Source organism: Conger conger, chromosome 1 (genome assembly GCF_963514075.1).
Source record: "Conger conger chromosome 1, fConCon1.1, whole genome shotgun sequence".
Taxonomy (NCBI): Eukaryota; Metazoa; Chordata; class Actinopteri; order Anguilliformes; family Congridae; genus Conger; species Conger conger.
This window is the reverse complement of record NC_083760.1, coordinates 40770025-40795849: the sequence shown is the minus strand read 5'-3', so window position 1 is coordinate 40795849 and position 25825 is coordinate 40770025. Positions and strand designations below refer to the sequence as shown.

Sequence of the window (25825 nt, the reverse complement as noted above, 5' to 3'; positions counted from 1 at the left end):
AGTAACAATGAAAGCAATTTATTGAAATGGTGAACATAACTGCATCTGAACGGGATATAGAATTTAGGACATAAGACCCACCTGTTCTTGGATTCAAGAATTAATCTTGGAATTAATCTTGCCTCTCCCTATTCTCACTCTCCGGCACAGTATGTAATTACTTTAAGATTGTTATAGCATATTTTACAGTTCTAGCTTGCTATATGTACAGTAGCTAGCTATATGACACCAATATTTATGGATTATTCTATACTTGTTTCACAAAACATTGTGTATTATTTACACTGAGTGACCACACTATTAGGTACACCTTTGTAGTACTAGGTACTACCTCCCTTTTCCCCCAGAATAGTCAACAAGGTGCTAGAAACATTCTTTAGAGATTCTGATCCAGTTGACATGACAGCATCACACAGTTGCTGCAGATTTAACAGCTGCATGTTCATATGCATATCTCCCATTCCACCACATCCAAAAGGTGCTCTATTGGATTGTGACCTGGTGATTGTAGAGGTCATTATAAACTGAACACATTGTCATGTTCCTGGAACCAGCATGAAATGATGTGTGCTTTGTGACATTCCAGCAGGAGAACACATTATCAGAAGATGGGTAGACTGAGGTCATACAAAAGGCTGGACATTTTCCAGAAAATATTCACTGAAGTCACAAAGTAGCCACAGCAAGTCGTTGAAAATCATGGAATTCCAGAAAAGGGTAGAAAAAAACACTGTATAACTTCATAGGTGAGCATCACAGAGACATAAAAAACGGCTTCAATGAAGCAACATTTACAATACTAACTTCATTTATTTTAATCATTTAGGGACAAATAAAGTGATATAAATGCAAAACAATGTGGGCACAAATTAAGTTGTTCTTTAGTTTGCAATGAAATACTGAGTCACAATGGTAAAATGGGTAAATGTATACATTTCCTAAATCATAAACTCCTTGCTCACAGGTGTTCAAAATCTGGTGCACGGCTGTAAAGGCCCGGACACACCAAACCGATGGTCGGCCGTCGGATGTAGGTGGCGCCCTGTCGGCCGAGTCTTTCCGGTGTGTCCCGCACGCCAACACTCTGTCGGCGTGTTTTGGAGGGCTCCGAGCCCCCGGAGCCATCGATGAGAGAGAGCTCTCTGATTGGCTGTCCAGCTAGCGAATCAGTGCACGAGAAGAGAAATGGAAGCGACGAAAGCAAGCTATTCCAAAGTTACTATCACTACCAGACATAATTTTCGATTAGTATTACTAAATAGCGAGAGAACAAGGAAATTGCTGCAAACTGTTTGTTGTGAGCGAGACAATGGCTGCTTCTAGGGCCAACGCAATGCAAACGCATTCCTCGGTCTTCCGGTTTCCATTTTTTGAAAGACAAATACAGACTACCGCCACCTGCTGGTGTGGAGAGTTATTACCTCTCACGCAGGCGCAGAACGTACGTGCAACTCGGCCATCGGCGGACTGTTGTTGCGGTGTGTTCGGCACAGCCAACATTAAGGACGCGTATCGACGCGAGGCGATCTTTGTTGGCGCTCCGCGGCCGACCGTCGGTTTGGTGTGTCCGGGCCTTAAATCAAATACATTTCACTATAGTCCAACTGTTTTCACCTTAGCATCCTTTTCAAGTGGGCCAATTGTCATCATTCCATCATCATACGGGAATGGATAAGGATGCACCCAAAAACCTCTCCAAAAATGAATAAAGCATTTCAATTAGTCATTTTTTCACCAGAGCCACATTAGCACAGTTACTCATGAAAAAAAGCATTTTCAAGGACAACAAAAAAGAATGACTTTAACCTGCAAGAAGACAATGTGCTACTACCACCACCTAGGCTTTGGGCGAGGGTTTGTACTACTCAAAAACGGTGATAACTATTTACAAAAGACAAGCTGCATGTTCAGTCCGTCTGACATATCTCTAGATTATAACTCATGGCTCTTTTTTTGCACAACGTGGAGTGGCACGTCCATCGTCATTTAAATATGACTAATGTTCTATATAAAAATTTTTAATTAGGGTTCATTGCCCTTTTAAAAATGGCTAGCGGGGTCTGAGTAAATGGAAATGGTACAACCCAATGTGCTTTTTCTAGCTGGTGTGTACAGTAATTACTGTATATTGTTTTAGTTTGTATGTGTGTTTTTACTTGATGACATGCACATGTCAAGCATCTGTATGGCAACAACGTACGTGGAAAAATTTACTCTGCCTACGGAGCCATGATTTACTGGGTCATGCTGGCTTGACAACAACTTTCACAGTCAATAAGAATATCTACTGATAGCCCACATATTGTGGTTTAAAATGGTAGACGTTATGATTTGACATGACAGTAGCTGAAAAATAACCATGATGTAAAACTTTTTTTAACCTTTTTGAATATGATGTTTGGTGAATGGAGTACGGAATTGACATGAAACTGGTGTGTATGTTGCCATCATACACTCTAGGAACTTTACAGTGGCTTCATATTTCATTTGGCGGTTTACCTCTGTGGTAATCTCATGGTCCCCTTGCTCAGACTCTTAAGACCTCAGTACTAAATATCTAGCCTGCCATTTTAATATGTGTGTCTAACAATGGCAGTGCTAATGCTAAATTAGCAATTCAAATCAATCCTAAAGCTAAGTTACATTAGGACTCCCATAGATGACACAGGTCTGACACGGATGAAAACCAACTGTAGGAACCCCCCAAATACACCAAAATCATAAGTATTTGAGAGGTGAAAGAAACATCTGAAGTGCTACTGGAACAGGGTTAATTAAATGCTCTTGTTTGAATCTTTCTCCAAAAGATAGTTTAACTGCTCCTCTGTTCTAACAGTTCAATAAAAGGAACCGCAAATGCCCACCAAGAGTGTGGTTCTATATGATCACTATCTATAGCGTGTCATCGCTGACTTGACTCTGGCCTGTACAGCCTACAATGAAACAATTATGTATCTTGTCAGGGCACTAATGTATAGGACAGTGACAATGGGATACAGGTATCCATAGGTATATGTTGTCTATGTCTGTTAAAACTGCAATGTGTGCAATGGTGCAAGTCAAGAGGATACAGGTTAAAATGAATACAATTTATTAAATAGCGCGGAATGCAGAAATAGAATGTCAATGTGGAAAGGAGTAATATGAATTCAAGTATAGCCATTCATATTAGGGTTGACATGAAAACAACAGATCAAATAAAGAGTCACAAGACAGCGGTGTAAAATGCCCTACACTAAGCAGGCTATGCATTTATTTTGTTCATTGCTAGCCAGCTGTATATTTTAGCTGGATCTGACCAATTTCACAATAATTCCAGTTATTTCCTAGCCAGTTGTCCAGGGGCTATATCATGAAGTAGGATTACTGAGTTAGCTCAGCGAAATCGGGTGTCAAACCCATTGAATAATGTTCTCCCTCGAGTCAACGAAGGTAACGGATTCCCTCATGACTAAATCGGAGGTGCTCAAAGTTCTTGTTGTTCTGAAAAATTGCTATTCTTACAAACATGGCTAATTTCTGCTGTCTGGGAGTGATTTCACCAGGTTGTTTATATAGACTACGTACATGCACTCCTCCTAAATGAAACTAGAACCTAGGTTTTGCAGGTTTGTGCTAAAGACACCGTTTTCTATTTTCCAAAAGGGTTGTCCGCATTCTAAGAAAAAGAGACACCCTTTACAAAGAAATCCATGTTCAAAACTTATCTGAGTTGTGTATAAATAAAAAAACAAAACATAACCATGATTCAAATGTCTGTTTCCCTCTGGCGAGTGTTTTGGTACAGTTGTTAATAAAAATAGGCAAAGTGCATGACGGGTCCTTTACCTCCAGAGCCACTTGTAGGTCCTCCAGGTGACGCTCCTCTGATTCAATGAGTTCTTGGATGTAGTCCTGCCTCTTTTTCTCCTGTGGACCCATGGCTTCCATGTCAGTCAAGCCTGTGAATATTTTTGTCAAGTGTCCAGTTTTAATAATGTGATGATGAAGAATGCTGTAATTAGCTTGTTAACTATGTAATTAATTAATCTGTTAAACCCACTGGGAACAAAGGGTGCTGAAACCATGGCAGTGGACATAGATTTTCCCTTTCCCTGGGAAAATCAATGGCACTTTGAACTGCTTTGGCTTAACCAGTTAAAAGTGCCATTAAGACAGCTTTTTTGCAAAAATAATAACAAATTAAGAAGTGTCTTACGTGGTGATTGGTGACACCAATTAATTCTGTTTTAGTGTGATTCCAGAGTCTGTTTAATTTTCTAACGGTTTCTAGAATCAAATGTACCAAACCAGAGGTTCAATTAATTGCCACATTTGAATAAGATCTTAGTGTTACCCATTTGTATGTGCTTATTACTCATTGTTTGGATTTGCTCTGGGATGGACTCAGGGAGAGTAATACAGTGGGCTCCAGAATTATTGGCACCCTTGATAAATATGCATAAAAAGTGCCGTAAACTAAATAAATTATAGTTATTAACATAAGCTTTATTTTCCAACATGTGTAAAGTAGTGTGCTTTATTAATGATTCAATGGAACCAGCCAGTCTTATTTTTCCAAAAAAAATAAATAAATAAATAAATTCCCCAAAAATCAGGTTCCCCAATTATTGGCACCTTTAGCGCATGCTAAATAAACAACGAGGCAGCTTGTTGTACGCAGAAATCGGCAGCAGCCGTCTTTACTCTTCAACTTCAGAATCAGCAACCCTAGTTACAGAAGGAGCGTTATAACGTTACACGATGTGCTGACATCTCTTAAAGGGACATAAGCCAATGTGTCTTGTGGTTGAGTTGCGGTGTGGGAATTATGTATGTGCATCCCCTACACACCCCTGATTTAAGACCCCTGGCAAAGATGACAGTCATGAGTCTTTTCCTATGGTTTGTGATAAGGTTATGGCATTTTTTCAACAAGATTTGGTAGATTTTTGGCCAAATTTTCCTCCCTACAGAATCATTAATATCCTTGGGATACCCCCCTTCAGTTCAGACGACAGGTTTTCATGGGAGTTAAGTCTGGAGACTGAGATGGCCATCGCAGAACATGGTTGTGGTTTTTACTTATTACACACATTTCTGCTAATAAGGCATTAACAAAATCTGTTGCAGTTTCCTCAACGTCTTATTATATTAAATAAAGACAAATTCCAAAAATAGGAGGAAGTCCTGTTCTTTCTGACTGATGTAAGTATCTCTAGGGCAGGGATACTCAATCTTTCCATCAGGCTTTTGTTCCAACCAAGTTCCATGCCAGATTCTACAAATCAATCATTAGTCTTTGCTAAGGACCTTGATTGGCAGAATCAGGTGTGCAACTGCTTGGTGGGAACAAAGGCCTGCACCAATACTGGCCCCCTCTGGGTAAGATTGAGTATCCTCTTGCCATAGGGCAATTGGGTTTATTTGACCAGAGGGAAGATACTGGTCCACCAGTATGTAGTTATAATTCAGACTTACATTGCTGACTTGTGTCTGTGTCAGTCGTCATTTTGACATAGTTGGCAGGAAAGAGGCCCTTGATGTCATTGATTTCTCCTTTCCACCAATCATGGTCAATCTTCTCCAGTACATTTATCAGCTGACCATTAGAGAAGCTAATCTCATCCTGGTTTTCTGCCTGATAGTCATACATGGCCACAACTTGGCAACCTAGGGCTGCAGAAGAGAGGAGTGGAGAGAAAGAAAAGGAAAAGAGAGATAAAGCATGCAAGCTTGAGAAAGGGCTAGAATGATGGAGTGAGGTTCTCATGGGGATTACAGCTGTAGAGATAATCTCACTGCCTTCTGACTCAAATCAGAAAACAAACTCTTCACTCTTCACATGGTACCCAAGATGCTCAATGCAACATACTTTTCTTGCACAATCTTAGTACCTCATTTAATAATAGATATGGCTGACTATTCTATAATTACACCTGGTTATACTACTTGCTATAGACCACTTCAAATACATGTTAAGAACAGTGGAAGTAATGTCATGGTGGAAGTAATGTCAATGTCAAGTAATGCAAATGAAAACGAAGAATGAAGAATGTCTAAATTAACAATCAGGGTTGCTCAGTAGTAGGATGTTCCAGACACAGGGACAACGTCTCCAGTAGAAGTAGCACAGGATACAAAGGATTATTAATTCTGTAATACAGTACAAATATGGAGTGAATTTAGTGGCAGTATCATTTACATGCATTTCGCAAATCGCGAAACACAATTCACACGTTTTACGCATCGCAAAACATTTTCTCATATTTGCATAACCAGTTGTGCAGCAGATCACAGTTACCTTAAGTCAGAATTCCCTCAGCTCCTACAGTGCAGTCCATGTGTATTTGGACAGTGGTTTCTGTTCTTTCAGCTCTGTACTCCAGCACATTAAATTTGAAATTAAATAATGCATTTGAGGTTCAAGTTGAGACGATCATTCACATCCATATCAGGTGATCAGTGCAGGAATTGCATCCCTTTTGATAGTCCCCCCATTTTAGGGGGCCAAAAGTAATTTGACAGTTGGCTTCAGTGGCTTCTGATTAGTCAGGTGTATTCAATCGCTTCCTTTGTGCAGTTACTGTATAAGAAAAATTTCAGTATCTCGTCTTTATTCTTGGCTTTTGATCGCATTTGGCATCTGTTATTGCCATTGGTCAACATGCGGACCAGAGTTGGTGCTAATGGAAGGAAACCATTATATGAGGCTGAGGGATAAGAAAAAACAGTCAGAGACAAAGGCCAAACAATAGGCTTACTGAAACAAATGGTCTGGAACATCAATAAGAAAAAGAGATCGGTGCATGTTTGGCGAAATGTTGTATCATTGCCTTGCTGTGGAATGAAGTACTGACCAATGAGATTAGAGGCATTTGACTGACCTTGAGCAGATAATTTTGTACAGGATTCAGGATTCATTCTGCTGCTGCTATCAGCATTATGGCGGCGAGCCAGCACCTGTGGCATCCATACATGCCCTAACTAAAACACCCCCACACCCAAGTCAGTCTCATTGGTTTACAAATCCTTTTTCCAGAACTATGCAGGCTCTTTTAGGGACTACTTATCAAATGAATTGCCTGTAACCTGGCCATCCTGTTTTTGCATCTTTGCATCCTGGTGGTTTGCATCTTGCAGTGTAGCCGCTGAAGATCTGTTTTTGTCTATGCCAGACACATCCATGTCTGTCTCCTGAACAGTGTTTCTGATTTGTCAGACATGCATTCTGGGTTTTTTCTTCATTATGGTGAGAATTCTTCTGTCACAAACTGCAGAGGTCTTCCTTGGCCTACGAGCCCCATTGCAATTACTGAGCTCACCAGTGCTCTCTTTCCTCTTAATGAGGTTCCAAACTTTTTTTGTGGGCATATTGTTTGGAATACATCTGACTGTTTTTTTCTTATTTCTCAGCCTCATAATGGCTTCTGTGACAGGCATTCGTGCAACTCTGGTCCTCATGTTGACAAAGTATTTTAACTATTCTATTTTGTTCGTGGAGTGCAGAGGCAAATAAATAAACATTAATGTCCAAAACATTATGGAGGGCACTGTAGGTTTTTAAAAAAGAAAATGGGTAAAAGGGTAATGTCAGAAAGTGATTGATTTCAGAAGGAATGCTCCCTTGAAACCTAATCACAGAAACATTTTTATACAGCACTGCTGCATTTGAGTGCAGCTCTGTAGCTACTTTGCTCAGTAAGTTGATCTAAATAAAGGAATGAGGGAAACTCCAAGGTCTTACTGGAGCTGGTGTCCTGCAGAGTTAGTGAACACTTACTTTGGACAGGCGCCAGTGTGGACCTCTCTCCATCCGAGCCCAGGAGCTCAACGTGGGAGGAAGGGAACTGACCTTTCTGCTGCTTCTCACCCCCTCCCTGGGTGAAAGAGATCCATCTCATAATCATAATTATGGAATATATTACATTACATTAATGGCAGTTGACAGATGCTCTTATCCAGAGTGACATACAGTTGATTAGACTAAGCAGGAGACAATCCTCCCCTGGAGCAATGCAGGGTTAAGGGCCTTGCTTAAGGGCCCAATGGCTGTGTGGATCTTATTGTGGCTACAACAGGGATCGAACCACCGACTTTGCAGGTCCCAGTCATGTACCTTAACCACTACGCTACAGGCCGCCCCATATATCCAGCTGATGCTAAACAGATTTGTATTATGTACTACATACAGTCTATTCTCATGTACTCAACTTCACATAGCTCAGGGGCCAAAGAGCAATATTTACTGTCACCACCATAATTTTTCTGCTTTTTTCACAAAATGTGTTAGATTGCTGTTGCAATATCCTGAGATAGGATGCTCTGATTTCAATTCAGGATATCTCTTTTCCTGTCTGGGACAAAATAAATAAAAACAGATAAACTGAAAGATATACAAGAGATTGGCGTGAACTATATGGCTTGACTGACATGCTGCTCATCCAGGCCTTGTAATACAGTCAAGAAACAAAAATCACAAAAAGTGACATTCTTTCTCAATATTTGTGCCATATTAGGCTACTGTAATCTTTTCAGGAAAAATACAAACATTTTTATGGTTCCAAGTAGGCTATAGTTACTTAATGCGACAACCAAGTCACAATTCTTTCCACTAATCATCTTTGGCTGGTATGTGCATGTTGCTGTGCAGAGACAATCGGTGAGGTGCTAGTCCACATGGCTAATCACTGAGAGAATTGCGTTGCTTTGACATGATTGGCATTGATGAAAAGGCACTTCTGCATGAACATGTTGATCCGAAACAGGTCAGGCCTTCACACAGAGTGACAGTGCAGTATGATTTGTCCGGCAATTAATGCAGCCAGAAATCCACAAAGGATTCAACTTCATGTTTCTGATTCCAAAATAATTTTTTCTTCAATTCAATCAGCTCCTCTGCAAATCTTTCCTGTGAAACACCAAACCTTGCTTCACAATCGGCTGGTTGAATTGGATGCACAAGCTGCACAGCCAATTTCGGAAAGTGGGTAAAAAAGAGAGAGCTTCACCATTCAGCACAGCAAGGTCGGCAGCATTCAGTCATTTCCTTGAAGCTTCAAATTAGGGAAGTCCTCAGCTTCGTCCACCAGGAAAGCCGCATCAAGTGCAAATTTGTAATAACTAATGTAGTCTGCTGTCTCTGATGAAAGAAATCTGGAGACTCATCCAAACCATCGGAAGTCAGGTCAAGTCAGGTCTTGATAATGCGTCTCTTATTCTTCGACTAAGGTTCGGAATTGTCGATGCTTCAATGCAAGACTTCTACTTCACCCATCATTGTTTTCAGTTCACCGCCCTTAAGCTTGAAACAAAGCTTTTCCTGATGAAGAATGCAGTGATAGGCAAGAGTCAGGAACTACACCATCGTTTCTGAGTAATGCTAGTAATAATCAAATTTATTATGTGGTTTTCATTGAATATACGATCCAGGACGCATGAAGACTGTTTCATCTGACGGATTAAGGCCTCGATTTCCCCTTGGGAGACTACAGCAAAGCACGGGAGAGGCTGGGGTAGTGCTGGAGGGTCAAGGATAAGAGGAGATGTAGTAGTTCAGCTGCTGATAAGAGATCTGATATTGTTTATTTAGAGTTGCAAAAGTCAACTATTACACTGCTCCTCGGTTGCCTGAGTAGTAGGATATGATTGGGGACCAAGTACAGTCAGGTCCATAAATATTGGGACATTGACACAATTCTCATCTTTTTGGCTCTATACACCACCACAATGGATTTGAAATGAAACTAACAAGATGTGCTTTAACTGCAGACTTTCAGCTTTAATTTGAGGGTATTTACATCCAAATCAGGTGAACAGTGTAGGAATTACAACAGTTTGTTTATGTGCCTCCCACTTTTTAAGGGACCAAAAGTAATGGGACAATTGGCTGCTCAGCTGTTCCATGGCCAGGTGTGTGTTATTCCCTCATTACCTCATTTACAAGGAGCAGATAAAAGGTCTAGAGTTCATTTCAAGTGTGCTATTTGCATTTGGAATCTGTTGCTGTCAACTCTCAATATGAGATCCAAAGAGCTGTCAGTTAAAGCATATCTTGTTCGTTTCATTTCAAATCCATTGTGGTGGTGTATAGCGCCAAAAAGAGAATTGTGTCGATGTCCCAATATTTATGGACCTGACTAAGTGGTGTATTGTAGTACAAATGTAGTAAACAAAAGCATGAGTAGGGACTGTGACATGTGGTTTCAGGTCAAGGCATTCAAGGAGGCTCAGAAACTCCAGAGAATGACATGAAGGCGTCAACATGAATATTGGAATCCCAGAGGACCAAAATATTGGTTAGAGTGATATGAGAAGAACGGTTATTTCTGGAGACTGCACATTTAAAAGTTCCAAATTCAAAGATGGAGGATCTGAGGTTGGAACTGGAGCTGCAATTAGGCTCTATAGCAGATGTAAAGCAATGGAATCCACTCCGCGTTTTTTAGCTTGCCCGGTGTCCAACTACGATGGACAGTGTTGTTGTGGTTATGAAGCTAAAGTTAAAGCCATAGCAGGAGCCTGTGTGTGCAACGTGTGTTTTAGAAATATAGTCTGGCAGTAGGCAAAGGATCCCTGGAAATTTAAGAATACACAGGTTCAATAACCGGATGTGCAGTAGAATAGGAGCAAGGGAAACACTATAGATTGTCATTACCTGAATGACAAAAGACAGTCCAGGAACCGGTTAGCTAGCCGGGCAAACATAATGTAACATCCGTGTCAGTAACCTTTTCCACAAAACGCATGAATCCATGCCAGCATTGAGGGAAGATAAACCAAAAGAAAGATAGATGAGAGGTGGAGAAGGTCCATAGTGTAACTGCCAGGGAGCAGTTTCCAGTTGAAGCAGGTAGGCAATCTGACAATCCCGTATAGCCAGCGACTCCATGCCGGATCTGCCGGCATTTTTTGGCACTGCTATTGTTCTCGGGCAAAGAAGGAAGACTGGTTTGTTATTTACCTCAACATAAGCACATAATTCCTCCCATTCTTTTTTAAATGTCCTATTCTCATCCAGCATCAAGATATACAAGATAGCTTCCGCTTACCAGTTCTATTGACTCCAATATAGATTATGAAGTTGGACTGCAACAACTGTCCAGCAAAGGATAAAGACTGAAAACAAATGTGTTCATTGAAGCATGATCACTTTTCTCAAATGTCATAACCATTGCGTAATCATCCAGAAGTGGCCGGAGAAGTTTTTAGAATACCAAATACAAGTAGATAAGCAAGGTATTGGGTACAAGTTAACACAGACACTGGTTGTCAGTGTATCATGGTAATGACTGAGCATGTTTGCTTTATTATATTTTCAAGGTGAGAATCATGCACAGTATACCTGGAGAGTATTCTTCATGTGTTCCAACAATTCATTACATTACATTATTACATTATTGCCATTTGGCAGATGCTCTTATCCAGAGCGACGTACAACAAAGTGCTTACCCATAACCAGGGCTAAGTGCGCTGAAAGACCAATTTCAATTGCTACCCGTACAACAAAGATAAGGACCAGGGCCTATTTTTATTTTTTTTTAATTTTTTTTTTAAACAACAAATAAACAAACAACAAAGCAAAAGTGACCAAACTTAACTATCCAAATACTGCTTACCTAGCCAACTAAAAATACCGAAACACTACGTAAATCACAAAGACAACAATTAAGGATCACAGGGAGGTAGGGAGGGATGGGGAGAGGTGCTGCTTGAAGAGGTGCGTCTTCAGTTTGCGCTTGAAGGCGGGGAGAGATTGTACAGTTCTGACCTCAACGGGGAGTTCGTTCCACCACCGTGGAGCCAGAACAGACAGTAGTCGTGAGAGTGAGGTGGAGGTTCGGTGAGGGGGAGGTGCCAAGCGGCCTGTGGAGGCTGAACGAAGAGGTCTGGCAGGGATGTAGGGTCTGATGATTTTTTGTAGGTAAGCTGGGGAAGACCCCTTAACTGCTTGGAAGGCTAGCACCAATGTTTTGAATTTGATGCAAGCCATGACAGGCAGCCAGTGGAGGGAAGTAAGCAGGGGGGTGACGTGTGAGTGTTTGGCAACGTGGAAGGAGCGACCAAAGAGGTAGGACTCAATCCAGTCCAGGGCTGTGCCACAGATGCCCGTTGCTGACAGGGCGGACAGGAGGACGGAGTGATCCACAGTGTCGAAGGCAGCAGAGAGATCTAGAAGAATGAGGACAGAGGAGAGGGAGGCTGCTCGTGCGGCATGGAGCGACTCACTGACGGAGAGGAGCGTGGTCTCTGTCGAGTGGCCCGATCTGAAGCCAGACTGATGGGGGTCTAGCAGGTTGTTGTTAGAAAAGAAAGAAGAAAGTTGAGTAGAAGCAGCTCGTTCTATGGTTTTAGGATGAGAGGGCAGCGGGAGTGGCGGTGTTGTCAGGTGTGATCCAGGTCTCCGTGAGGGCAAGGAATTGTAGGGACTGGAGGGAGGCATATGCAGGGATGAAGTCAGCCTTCCGAGTGGCAGACTGGCAGTTCCATAGTCCCCCTGTGACAGCAAAGTCCTCACAGGGGGTCAGCGGGGGGTAGCTGAGGTTCGAGGGGTTCCGACGCCGTGGAGGCCCACGTCGCAGGGGGGGTCTTCCAGGGAGAGAGCAGACTGGGATGGGGTGAAACATAACATCACAAACTGGGAAGACGCTAGCGTCGCTCCGACACGCCTATCTAAATCGCCTACAATTGCTCACAAGCAATATCAAACCAAAAAGGTAATCTACTGATAAATTCCACAGCTATTTAAGCAATTTAAGACAAACGTTCAATCACTCTACAGGTATGCAACTAGTAGAACTGATTAACCGCGATCGAGACAAACAAACTGGCTCAAGCCCTAACCCTTGCTGTTCAAATTAGCAATTTAAAATCAAACGTTACCGTGTCTAGAGGAAAATCTGCAGCGATACTAGAACACCTGGTTGGAATGATGCACTTATTCAAAGGGTTTCCTTCTTCACAATTGAAAGCACTGACTACAGTGGTTTGACCGTTAAAGGGAAATAATTGACTGAATTCACTTTACACAGAGGAGAGTTGAATCATTAGATCACAGAAAATGTTATGTACATGGAACAGGAAAGCATAAAATACTTGCCAATTCATCGATATTTGTATAGCAATATATTGCATTAAGGTATATTGTATTTACATCCATTTCCTTTGGCTTGACGTAGTTGGATGGGAAGACTCCAGTTCTGTCTCCGATTCTGCCCTTCCACCAGTCTCCCCCTTGTTCCATTATGAGGATAGTGTCCCCTTCATCAAATGTCAGGTCACCTGGCTCTGGACTTGTGTAGGTGTACAGGGCCACATACTCTGATTGGAAACAACATTAGGCTCTGGGACCTGGCCTGTTACAGGCAGAATCTTAGACTGCTTCAAGGGTAAGGACCATTCAGTCCTGGAAGGCCACAGTGGCTATAGGTTTCACCAACTACTGTTTTCATTGAATCTCTTTCAGAGTTTCCATATGGGTTTTTTTTTACTGACATCACAATTTTATGGAAACAAAGTTCCCATCGTCATTTTACTTCCCTCAGGCGTCCTACCCACTATTATAGTAATGTCACACTACAAATCACACCCAACCAAGACGTTTTCATTTTAATTCCAATTTGTGCCGGTGATTACTCATGTAAGGGAATTTAACTGTGCAAAGGTATGTTTGGAAATGATACTGGAGGGTTCAAAGGATGCAGTGGTGATGAGTGCTGCTCACGTAGTTTCAACAGGGAGGAAGTGGTACCTAGGGGAGGCAGCCCAGCATGCAAAAGAGGAGGGCTGGGCTAGGATCAGGTGATGTATGGAAAATGATGGGCAAAAGCTACAGTGCCAGAGAGGAGGAAGGAGGAGGAAGACAGGTACATGAAAGCTACTTCACAAGCAAAGCAAGGACAATGGATGAGCTGGGGGAGTGTAGAAATTAGGAAGATCGCCTGGCATGATTTGTGAACACATAAATGTATAAATGTATGCCGTAATATGAAAACAACCCATATCCTAATTGAAAGAACACAAACACTTGCAGACATTGTGGCCCTCCAGGACTTGACCTTAACTCCCCTGTATTAGGTAACAGTTGTAGCAAACATTATACCTCCTTACAGGAAGATGTGCCCACAAAAATATGAAAATATGACAACCCCAGGCACACATATACTGGTCTGAAAGCAGAAGATATGAAGGAATACATGACTTTTTATAATGGCAAGTGCTTTGCATTTCAGGATTCCAATTAAGAGAAAATATACATAGTGATATCACCAAAATAATTTGTACCCTTCTCACGGGGTTTGGAGACACATGGATACATTACAAACCTTGTAGCTGAGTAGTGTCTAATGTGTCATATCCATCTACTGAGGGGTACAGATGTCTGTAAAGAAAGAAAAAAGTTTGTATTTATACCTTATAGTCAGAATTAGTTTGAATTGCAGTACGTTCAACTCAGTCACAGGCCTAAGTGGTTTCATGTTTCATTTGGCACTGCTGCCTGGAGAGATCTACTAGGTGGAGGCAAATTTACATATTATTTTCTCACAGGAACTACTTGTTGCCTGCACAACCGCCACCAGATGGCAAAAGTGAGCACTCTAATCCATAGCTGTCTAAAATACTTGCAGGTTTCCAACAGCAGGGGGCAGCACTGGCCTTTTTCATCATGGACAGCTGGCATTTTGCATTCTTGTACAGTTCTCTTATACAGAACTCATATATAATTCTGTGATCTTGACCCTTTTTGAGACAACACCACAACAACAACATGTATTATCTTAAAGGTAGACTAAACATTGGCTAACATGAGCTACGAGATTGTGAAACAATGGTAGGCTATATCAGAAGAGGAATCAGCATGGGTGCCATGAGTACCCGAACATAAACATTAACTTAGGCTTCATTCTCAAAACACATTGTTGAATGATTGTTGACAAGTAACATTGATTTAAAAAAAAACAACAATAGCAAGAGTTTACACTGAAATTTGGGCTATCGTATCTTTCACATCGACTCGCCAAAATGTGTGAGACCAGTCATTGCTGTGTATGCTAGCCAGGGAGAGTTACCAGCTTACAAGCCAGGCAGGAATCAATCTGGCACAAAAAGCGAAGAGAAAAGGGAGAATAATGTAATGTTTCAATATCTGCTTCACTCTCTTCATTTTTTGACTGGCTGAGGCAATTTACCAAAATACTTACTTATGCTACATATTTCCAGTCTCAAAGCAACAAGCCAGAACTGCCTCATACCAGCCTAATAGGACTATTGATGCAGTTTGCTGCAGTTTGTTAAAAAGACTAATCATTTTCTCGTTTCAGCACATTTAGATGATGATTGATGATGAATGGATGATGATGATGAAATGTGCAAATGATTTAGCCTACGTCGTTTGTTGATTTGTGTCTGCCAGTAGCATTATAGACCTACAGTACCAGTCAAAAGTTTGGACACACCCTGCCCTTTTCTGGATTTTTTGATTAATGTTTTATTTCCACTGTTTTCCACTAATTCATATGTGGTCAAAGTGCAGATTCTCATATTATATTAAACCATGTTTTTATACATTTTGGTTATACCATGTAGTAATTACAGCACTTTTTATACGGCACCCCCCATTTCAATGTTTGAGACAATTTAACAATGTCAAATACAATAGTAATTTTTTGTATTTGGCATATCCATTCCCCTCCGCCACCTTAACGTGGTGGAGGGGTTTGTGTGTCCCGGTGATCCTGGGAGCTAGGTTGTCGGGGGCACTGTTAGCCCCCAGTAGGGTCTCCCCCAAGGCAAATTGGTCCCGGGGGAGGGGCCGGACTAAGAGCGATTCAAAGACTCCCATGATACGGCCACACAACGACCCAGTTACCTCGCACGGAAAAGGGAAACCGGAGCCAGACCCGGGAGGGGAGCTCATCGGCGAGCGTCTGGTGGCCTGGCCTTATCCCATGGGGCCCGGCCGGGCACAGCCTGAACTGGTCATGTGGGGTCGCCGCCCTGTGGGCTCACCACCTGCAGGGGTCGGCATCGGAGTCGGGTGCTTTGCCCAACGGGCAGTAGGCAAAGGCGGGGATCCGGGCGTGCTGATCCTCGGCGTCGCAGACTGGTTCTGGGGACGTGGAACGTCACCTCTCTGGTGGGGAAGGAACCGGAGCTAGTGCGGGAGGTGGAGCGGTACCAACTAGATATAGTTGGGCTCACCTCCACGCACAGTACTGGTTCCGGAACCAAACTCCTGGAGAGTGGCTGGACTCTGTTCTTTTCTGGAGTTGCTCAAGGTAAGAGGCACCAGGCAGGTGTGGGGATACTCACAAGCGGGTATGGGAGGAGTTCGGGGAGGCTATGGAGAAGGACTTTCGGTTGGCCTCGAGGAAGTTCTGGCAAACCATCCAACGACTCAGAAAGGGAAAGCAGGGCGGAGGGGAGGAGAACTGCTGACCCGGACTGGGAATATTGTCGGGCGGTGGAAAGAGCACTTCAAGGAGCTCCTGAACCCGAACAACACGTCCTCTGTGGAAGAGGCAGAGCCCAAAGACTCGGGGGAATCTGCACCTATATCCCTGGTGGAAGTTGCTGAGGTAGTCAAAAAGCTCCTCAGTGGCAAGTCGCCGGGTGTAGATGAGATTCGCCCTGAGATGCTGAAGGCTCTGGACATTGTTGGGCTGTCTTGGCTGACACGCCTCTTCAGTGTCGCGTGGAGATCGGGGACAGTACCTGTAGAGTGGCAGACCGGGGTGGTGGTCCCCATTTTCAAGAAGGGGGACCGGAGGGTGTGCTCCAATTACCGGGGTATCACACTCCTCAGCCTCCCTGGGAAAGCTTACTCTAGGATACTGGAAAGGAGGCTCCGACCGACGGTCGAACCTCGGATTCAGGAGGAGCAATGTGGCTTCCGTCCTGGCCGTGGAACAGTGGACCAACTCTTTACCTTGGCAGGGTTGCTGGGGGGGCCATGGGAGTTTGTCCATCCAGTCCACATGTGCTTTGTGGACTTGGAGAAGGCTTTCGACCATGTCCCCCGGGGAACCCTGTGGGGTGTACTGCGGGAGTATGGGGTACCGGGGCCGTTGTTACGAGCCATCCGGTCCCTGTATAACCAAAGTGAGAGCTGGGTCCGCATTCTCGGCACAAAGTCAAGCACGTTTCCGGTGGGTGTTGGACTCAGCCAAGGTTGCCCCTTGTCACCGGTCCTGTTTGTGGTATTCATGGACAGGATCTCAAGGCGCAGCCGAGGTGAGGAGAGTGTCCGGTTTGGTGACCTCAGAATCGCATCTCTGCTTTTTGCGGATGATGTGGTTCTGTTGGCTTCATCGGACTGTGACCTTCAGCATGCACTGGAGCGGTTTGCAGCCGAGTGTGAAGCGGCTGGGATGAGAGTCAGCACCTCCAAGTCCGAGGCCATGGTTCTCTGCCGGAAAACGGTGGATTGCTCCCTATGGGTTGGGAACGAGTCTTTGCCCCAAGTGAAGGAGTTCAAGTATCTCAGGGTCTTGTTCACGAGTGAGGGTAGAAGGGAGCATGAGATCAACAGGCGGATCGGTGCAGCGTCAGCAGTAATGCGGGCGTTGCGCCGGACCGCTGTGGTGAAGAGGGAGCTGAGGAAGGCGAAGCTCTCGATTGACTGGTCGATCTACGTCCCAACCCTCACCTATGGTCATGAGCATTGGGTAGTGACCGAAAGAACGAGATCGCGTAATACAAGCGGCCGAAATGAGCTTCCTCCGTAGGGTGGCCGGGCTCAGCCTTAGAGATAGGGTGAGGAGCTCGGACATCCGGAGGGAGCTCGGAGTAGATCCGCTGCTCCTTCGCGTCGAAAGGAGCCAATTGAGGTGGTTCGGGCATCTGATCAGGATGCCTCCCGGGCGCCTCCCTTTGGAGGTTTTCCGGGCTCGTCCAACTGGGCGGAGACCCCGTGGGAGACCCAGAGCCTGCTGGAGAGATTATATATCTCTCCTGGCCAGGGAACGCCTCGGGATCCCCCAGGAGGAGCTAGAATGTGTTGCTGGGGAGAGGGACGCCTGGAATACCCGGCTTTGCCTACTGCCACCGCGACCCGACTCCGGAGAAGCGGGTGATGATGGATGGATGGATGGATATCCATTGCCTAGCATGACTTCCTGATGTCTGTGACTTATCAACATCACCAGCGTCTGGATATCTTGTTCTCAGGTTGTCCTACAAGCAATACTATAACTTGAATTTGAATGGATCTCTATGGGAATTGGGGGGTGGGACTAGATTCAGCTGTAAATTATGCTGATACAGTATAGAACATATTTGTTGGAAAAATGGGGCTTTATGTCATCGAGGGTCCAAGGTATCAGATGAGCATCAAACCATCCTGCTGCTGGAAGATATGCTGTAGGGACATTTCTCCTGACTAATTTTCCTGTTGAACTTAATGGAAGAATTGTTCAGGAGAAACAATTCTTGAACCCCCTGCTGAAGGGCAAGAAAATGGCTGAAAGACCTAATTTTCTATGAAAAGTTTCTCTGTCCTAGCAGCCAGGAGATTTTTTTTCTCCAAATCATCCAGTATTGTAAAGACCCTAAGTGTAGAGCCTTTTAAGATAGAACTCAGCATCCAAAAACCGATAGGATCCTCCATCCACCTGACCACAGCACTTGGTCACAAGAGGTCAGGCAAGCAAGTACCCTTCTGTGTCTAATTACATTGTTAGCAACAGGAAATGGGGATGGGTCTTACTCTGTGTGTTCCCCATCTGGACTCAATAGAGTGACGAAGGACTTTGGGAACCAGCCGTGTTTGCCATTCAGCTCCCCCAGCCACCATTCCTCCTGCTGCTCCAGCACTGTGATCACCGTATCCTTTGCAAAGTTCAGATGGCTTTCCGTATTTCCTGCCCAAGAGCATAGTGCCTGTGCCTGTGCCTGTACACACACACACACACACACACACACACCTGACTTGATGCATCCTTAAACATAGGGACATCAAATTGAGGAGAAAGTCTAGCATGGTCTTTCAACAACTGAGAACCACATTGGTGACAGGATGCAAGAAGTGAAGGGGCACCAAGACTAGTCACAGTAGAAAACAAAAAACAGGGATGGCATTTGCAGATCCTGATATCTTTAAAAAATATTTTTAAAAGGGAAAGGGGAAACTCCATCTACTAAATAATTTGTTGAGCTGTCACAAGGCATCTGAATGTCAAGAGGGAATGAAGGTAATTTAAAGGGTAAGGCCCACAGAGAATATAATATTCTCAAGATGTACCAGAGACCTCATGCCTTGCAATTTTTGTTGATGTTTACTGTACACTGAGCTATATAGCTATATATCTTGTATTTTGCTGAAAGAATGCAAAACCATTTCCAAGCTGAAAAGTGGTAGTCTTTTTTCTTCTTCTTTTTTCCATGAAATGAACCTGACCGTTACAGTCAGTATCACGGTAGGTTCATTTAATGGGGGGGAAAAAAAATACCCTTTTGTTCTCATTTGCATCACTTCTTGATATTGCACTGAACTGGTATGCAGCATCTACGAGGAATAGAGTAAGAATACATAAAAATACTTTATTCTGATTATGAGACCAGACCTGATTTTGCTTGAAAAAATATTTTATTCTGGACCCATATTTAACCCACCTGTTCTAGCTTTGTGGAGGCTGGCTCTGGGGTAGGGGCAGAGGGCCTACCATTGTTATCAGGGACATTCTGAACCATTTCCAGAACACTGGACTCATCCTCTGGCTTGTTGTACCTGAGAAAAACGTAGGACACATGATAACAAACAGATGGCCACAGTAAAATGGCAAGGATTACAGTTTCATTTCTAAAGGGACTAAATCGGTTTGGCAGTGATGTCTGAATTATATATTCACATTAAGTATAGAGAAAGTCTAAAATGTTCCTGATTTCAAAACATTAGTTCTTGTTCTGAATTACCCATTTCTCCAGCTGGTCCATAGCCAATTGATGTCATGCAGGAAGAGAAGGAGAATTATGGGAAGCAAGGGCCACTACCAGTGTACCAGAATCATCTCATGTAATGGAGCACCATTGCATAGCTAGTGCAGAAATATCTGAGAATCCCAGGCATCACAGTAGAGTGTTTTCCTTGGCAGGGAATATGGTAAATAAAAAAGTGCAATCCTTGCCATTATCAAAGTGGACAGCCTTGTGTTTTTGGAAAAAGAAAGTACTGCTTTTGTTTTTTACAACTTTTAACACACAATGTTTATTTTTTTGCACAAAGTTGTTCATACAAAATTAGAATGGTGTAGACAGTATAAAATAGGGGTTTAGTTATTTGGCTAAAATATAGAAGATAGACTGTCGTGACTTAATCTAGACCCGGGCTCCCCAACCTTTTCTGTACCATGTACCAGTTTTGTATTGATTTGTATTCATTATCTAGTGCTAGATAATGGCTTTGGAGTCTGTTATGGGCTTATGATGTTATGTTATGGGTTTATGAACATGAGGACCAGAATTGTGCTAATGAAAGCCAAGGAAGCCATTGCTATAACGTAAGCTAATGTTTGTGGGGGTCATACAAATCTAACAGTACAACCCATTTCTTATCCATCGTGCAATTTTCAAGATCAAAAGGATATACTGAACACACCCTACTTAGTTTTGGACATTGAAAATTATCAGATGATTTCACTTTTAGAAACTGTGCCTGGTGGCTTGCTCACAAAAATCGAAACACAATCCTTGATAGCCTACCCACAGCAGCAGCAGGCTAGAGCGCAGTGGCCCACTTCACACCAATCCCCTTGAAAAACACTGTCTACTCATTAATTAAAAGGGCATCAGTACTAAAATGGGTCCAGAATGACAGCAGTTGAGCAGGGAATGTTACTGATATATCTCTAACTACTGCTACAGCTGTAGCCTGCTGTCACGTTAGTTGGTGGTCACTGTCAGTTTTGCGACTGCATAAAAAGCCAATCCGATTTTCATAAGTTGGCCACTTTTGTTGTAGACCACGGCTGTAGCCTTCTTTCTTCCTGACTAGCAGACATTCAAATTTCACTGCCAAAAGGAGCCAACTACATAATTCTGTATAATTACAGTATTATAAATAGACATTAGACAACATTTCCCAGCAAAAGATGACAATACAGGTTTCAAAGGAAGTAGCCTACCAGAAATAATTTCATTAATGTTTACAATAGACAACATTCACTGCAAGTTTCACATGTTCGGAGGCTTTTGTAAATTGAAATAATTTTTTAGTAGGCCTGACTATAAAGCCGAAAGGTTTGTCGTAATAGCGTATAAGGGGCAGGGTGCTGCGCATGACTTTACGCTGCCCCCCAAAAATGTGCCGTGGGAAAATTATGGTGCAGCAGATATGGAATGTTCAAGAGTACCTGGAAGCAGAAGGCATGATCTGAGGTGGCATGGATTGCTTTGTTGCAGGGGAGGCCTCAGGTTGCATTTGTTTCTCCACATAACTCACTGGGAACCAGCCCTCGGATCCCTGCAGATAGCCATACAGCCACCCCTTCTCCCCTTCTCTGGTCTCATCCACCTGTATAATCATCACAAGGGGGGAATATACAGACCAAGTTTACGGAGAGAAATTGGACAATAAAATAGTCTGTAAAAAAGGTGCATAAAATGAAAAGGACAGGCTGGTACAGAAGTGATGAAAAAAACAGATATGGGGAATCCTTGGATATGAGTACCGCGCTGTGTTGGTCAGCTCTCCTATGTAGAACAGTGAAATGTTTAGTATCAAAAACCAATCTCAATGCTATTTTACAGGACAATGGCAATGGGCTTGCAAACATTTGTTTCAGTAAATATATGTAATCCAATTATTATTCAAACTCAACATAAAAAGTTAACATAAAAATTACTCAATTTAACTCCAACGGATCCGAACACAAGACCCCTAGCTCAGTCGGTCATTTTGAGACATGAATGCTTTATACTTTGTGGCTGTAGTATTTATTACATTTAATTGGACATGAAAAATCTCAATTTTGACAATGAATTGTCCATAGACTTAACATGAGAAGATAGAATGCTAACATCTAAATCAGACCAGCTTCTCTGAGTTTGAATGATTCTAAATTCAATCCAACATGAGAATAACAATGGTGTCATATCACAGGCAGCAGATTCCCACTGACCATAATAGATCCAGCCAGCCAGATCCAGCCACGCTAACACTGTCCAAAGCAGCAAGCACTCAATTTTAGATATGCTAATATGCGTCCGTTCCAGTAAAGTGAGAACTTACAGCAGCCTGGTATGACCTATTCTGAGCTGCACTCCATTGTACTTTAGCTAACGTGGGTAAGTTGGCTCGCCAACATTCATCAAGCTAGGGATGCACCAATATGTTTTTTTAAGGCACAGTTTCAACGATAGTTCCGGCATACTCCTCCACTTCAAAAGTGCGGCGGAAGCTAAATGTAAGCAAACCTGCAACGGATGTCAAGCACGATCCCATGAGACTGACCAGCCGAGGATAGATAAACATCAGACATATTACCAATACACACAGTAACCACAGTGATAAAAATGTGCAACACACATTTGAACAGCAACATATTGCATCATGTAGCCACAGTAATAAAAACTGGACAACATATTCACAGGGAGACACGTAGGCAGGTAGTAGTAGGAATAGGCTGGGGGGTTAGCAGGGGGAGTTCAGCAACTTGTGTGATGTTGGGATGTTGGTGGGATGTTGGTGGGATGTTGGTGGGATGTCAAACACCACGCTGCCACTAGATATGCAGAAAATTCAAGGGTTGTTTCTCCAAAATAATTTACAGTTGAAAATAGGTTTTATTCACAAAGTTGCCTATGCTAAAAAATATGCTGTTATATGTACTGTGTTTTTGCATAATCAGCAATAACTAAACCAGCGCTTCAAGATTGTTTAAAATCGACAGATTGCAACTCTTTGTCCTGAATAGCCTACTTTCCAAGTGTGAGTGCGAATAAGGAAGCGTACCTGTATCCGTAAAAAATACCCTCATTTTACACCACATGCAGAACAGCTTTATTGATGAAATCACCATGGCGTCAAAACAGCAAAGAACTTCCGTGGGGATAAGGTTGAGGAAGGTGAATGGCAAGCAGTGTTTTCTGTGTCATTTAACCAAGGTCTGAATACGTAAAGTCAATGTTGGAATATAAAAACAATGAATGAAAACAGAACAAAATTGTTTTATTTATATGATTTATATGATGCTTGCTAATGTGAAACTGTGAAACTTATGTTGGGCGTCTCTGTGTCAGCTGTCATTGTCTGTGCCAAGCACCTGAGATCCTCCCTTTTAAGAATCAGATAAAACTCAATCCACTGTGTGCCAGATTACATTTGACATTACAGTCCCAAACACAACACGATTTTGGCATAGTTAACTAGCTAACGGTTTCAACACAGCTGTGGTTCAGCCGATTTTTAAGTAACATTACTGCGTTCCGTGGCTGAGTCACCAGGAAGTATCTTAGCAACCTTTGTTTACAAACATTCTGCTTTCATTTCAAATTAAAGGAACATGTTTGTGTCATGGCCAATATGGGCTCCCATTGCAGCAAGAGATATTAAATCTATGTGCAAGTGTTGTCAATTGTTGTCCAAACAGTAGTCAGGAGCATATTTTCACATTGTTACAATGTTACAAACACCTGGGCACAGGAGTGTCCCATCTAAATGGTCAATGGTAATGGTTGGCATTTATATAGCGCCTTTCTATAGTGCTTTTGTCGAAAGAGCTGGACAGTTGATGCTTCTCATTCATCCATTCATATACACAACCACACGGGCACCAACCAGCTCATCAGGAGCATTTGGAGGTTAGGTGTCTTGCTCAAGGACACTTCGACAGACCCAGGGTGGGATCGAATCGGCAACCCACTGACTGCCCCATATCTATGTCTATAAGGTGCTGACATCTGAAAGTGGTCAATTATCAATGTCAGATTTGTGTTTTTACAGGCCACTGTATCCTGCTATGCAACTTCTGCTTGAAATTTACAAGCGATGTTGTAGCTTTAAATGGGCTGACCATGTGTACAATCTCTAATTGCTATGGGAATATGTGTGGGCTCTGCAAAAAATAGCGATTATGATTATGATTCCTTCAACAGAACAGAAATGGCACCCAATGGTCCACCTGCCAAGCTTGATGGTCTCTGGCAAAATCAAACCGGGCTCTGCGGTGTCATGGGGTCAAAATGGGGCCTCTGACTGGTCGCCTGGCTCTCATACCACCTTCACGCAGACGATTTCTCACTGTCTGGTTGCATACATGGACACCAACTGCCCTCTGGAAGTCTGTCGCTAAGGGATCGAGCAGTACTTTGTCAGTTTGGACATGCCAAGGTCATCAGGTATCGATCCTGACAAGGGGTAGTCATGTATCTGCTGCCTTGACCTGGCCACCTTGTGTACAGGCCATCTTCCTGAAAGCATCTTCACAGACTATTTACTGCCATCTTCAAGAAGCGGAACAGTTCTAGTAAACTCAACTTTAGTTAAATGATCACCACTACTGAGTACCAGCAGTTAGACAGCTTGCAAAAGAATTAGAAGAACCTTAATTTTTTGCAAGAAAAGCTTGTGAGGACAAGTTCACAAAATCAGTACCTTTTATAGGGGAAAATGGACACTCCTGTGTCCAAGTGTTTGGAGACATGCATGATTTTACCTTATATTGTTGATGATTGTCTGGAGAAATTTGAAGATTGTTTGGAAGTTCAATATCACTTGCTCCTATGGTAGCCCATATAAGCCATGACACAAACAAGTTTCTTACATTTTTTTGAGTAGTGTAGTTTGTGTAGGCTATGCAAACCAAAGTAATTATTGTAGCAACTATTGTTTTGATGTTACTTTGGCACATAAAAAAATATGAATAGCTCCAATGGCAACGACTCAAATAGCATATTTTTAAATGTTGTCTTTATACAATCGGTTATGTGGGTCATACAGCTCTTTATGTTTCTCCACCTGGACAATGCTTGATGAGGTTATGCCTTTGACCATGCCATTTTGGGGAAAGTAATTTAATTTTGGGCAGTCACATTTCAGCCACTGGAAACAAGGAACTGGCAGGGGATACACTTAATCTCACAAGACAAAAACAATTAATCAAATTGTAAGATCAACCAAGGTCACCGGGTGCGTCATAATTGAATGACCCAGGACCAGTGAGAGGGGCATATGGACAAATACCTCGATCTGGTCATCAGCCTCAAGTCTCATCTCCTCGGGCCTCCGAGCAGTGAAGGGATAGAGACCTCTGTACATGGCCAGGGTGGCTGACTTCCTGTTCCCTTTACGGTTTTCGCGTTTGGCACCTAAAATCACAACAGGGGCATTCCATCAGAAATTTGTCACTTTCTGACCCATTTCAGATTTTAACATTTCTTTATACATGTTAACCTACATGAGTGTTAGAATGTGGTTTGATTATCCAGAATTACCAACCATCCAGGAAACAGGGAACCCATATTCAACACCCCACCCTACCTAAAACGCATATCTTATTCAATAAACATAACAGTATGGTTCTCTTATTATTGGAAAGCTTACAAACAAGGTTGTCCACAATTTCAAAAGTTGTTGATGGAGTCAAATATTTATTGCAATGACCTGCAATGGTTGACAAGAATATCAGTCAGTTTAAGAGGCTAGTGGTAATTTTTAGCAAGTGATTTAATGACTTAACAGAGCTAAGAATGATAAAAATGTAATAAATATAAAGCACATACAAATAAAATGATATTTATAAATATTTTTCTAAACTTAAAAAATAATTGGTTAACAAATAAGAAAACTTGTTTCACAAATAGGTCTTGGTTTTTGCACTCATAATCTCCACCAAACATACAAACATAATAA

At 42.6% G+C, this 25825-nt stretch overlaps 1 protein-coding gene across 3 annotated transcripts in view; it reads right to left on the bottom strand.

Moving 5' to 3' along the window:
- The window catches only part of LOC133124295 (intersectin-2-like), a 115788-nt gene that overhangs the window by 32052 nt on the left and 57911 nt on the right, over window positions 1–25825 (bottom strand). For all 3 annotated transcript variants that reach the window (XM_061235386.1, XM_061235377.1, XM_061235367.1), the window contains 9 exons: window positions 25157–25281; window positions 21327–21487; window positions 19591–19705; window positions 18686–18864; window positions 14304–14359; window positions 13133–13299; window positions 7763–7859; window positions 5461–5658; window positions 3829–3941 (listed from right to left, as the gene is read on the bottom strand). In XM_061235386.1, coding sequence (XP_061091370.1) covers window positions 3829–3941; window positions 5461–5658; window positions 7763–7859; window positions 13133–13299; window positions 14304–14359; window positions 18686–18864; window positions 19591–19705; window positions 21327–21487; window positions 25157–25281 — 1211 coding nt within the window. The remainder of the gene's footprint in view (window positions 1–3828; window positions 3942–5460; window positions 5659–7762; window positions 7860–13132; window positions 13300–14303; window positions 14360–18685; window positions 18865–19590; window positions 19706–21326; window positions 21488–25156; window positions 25282–25825) is intronic.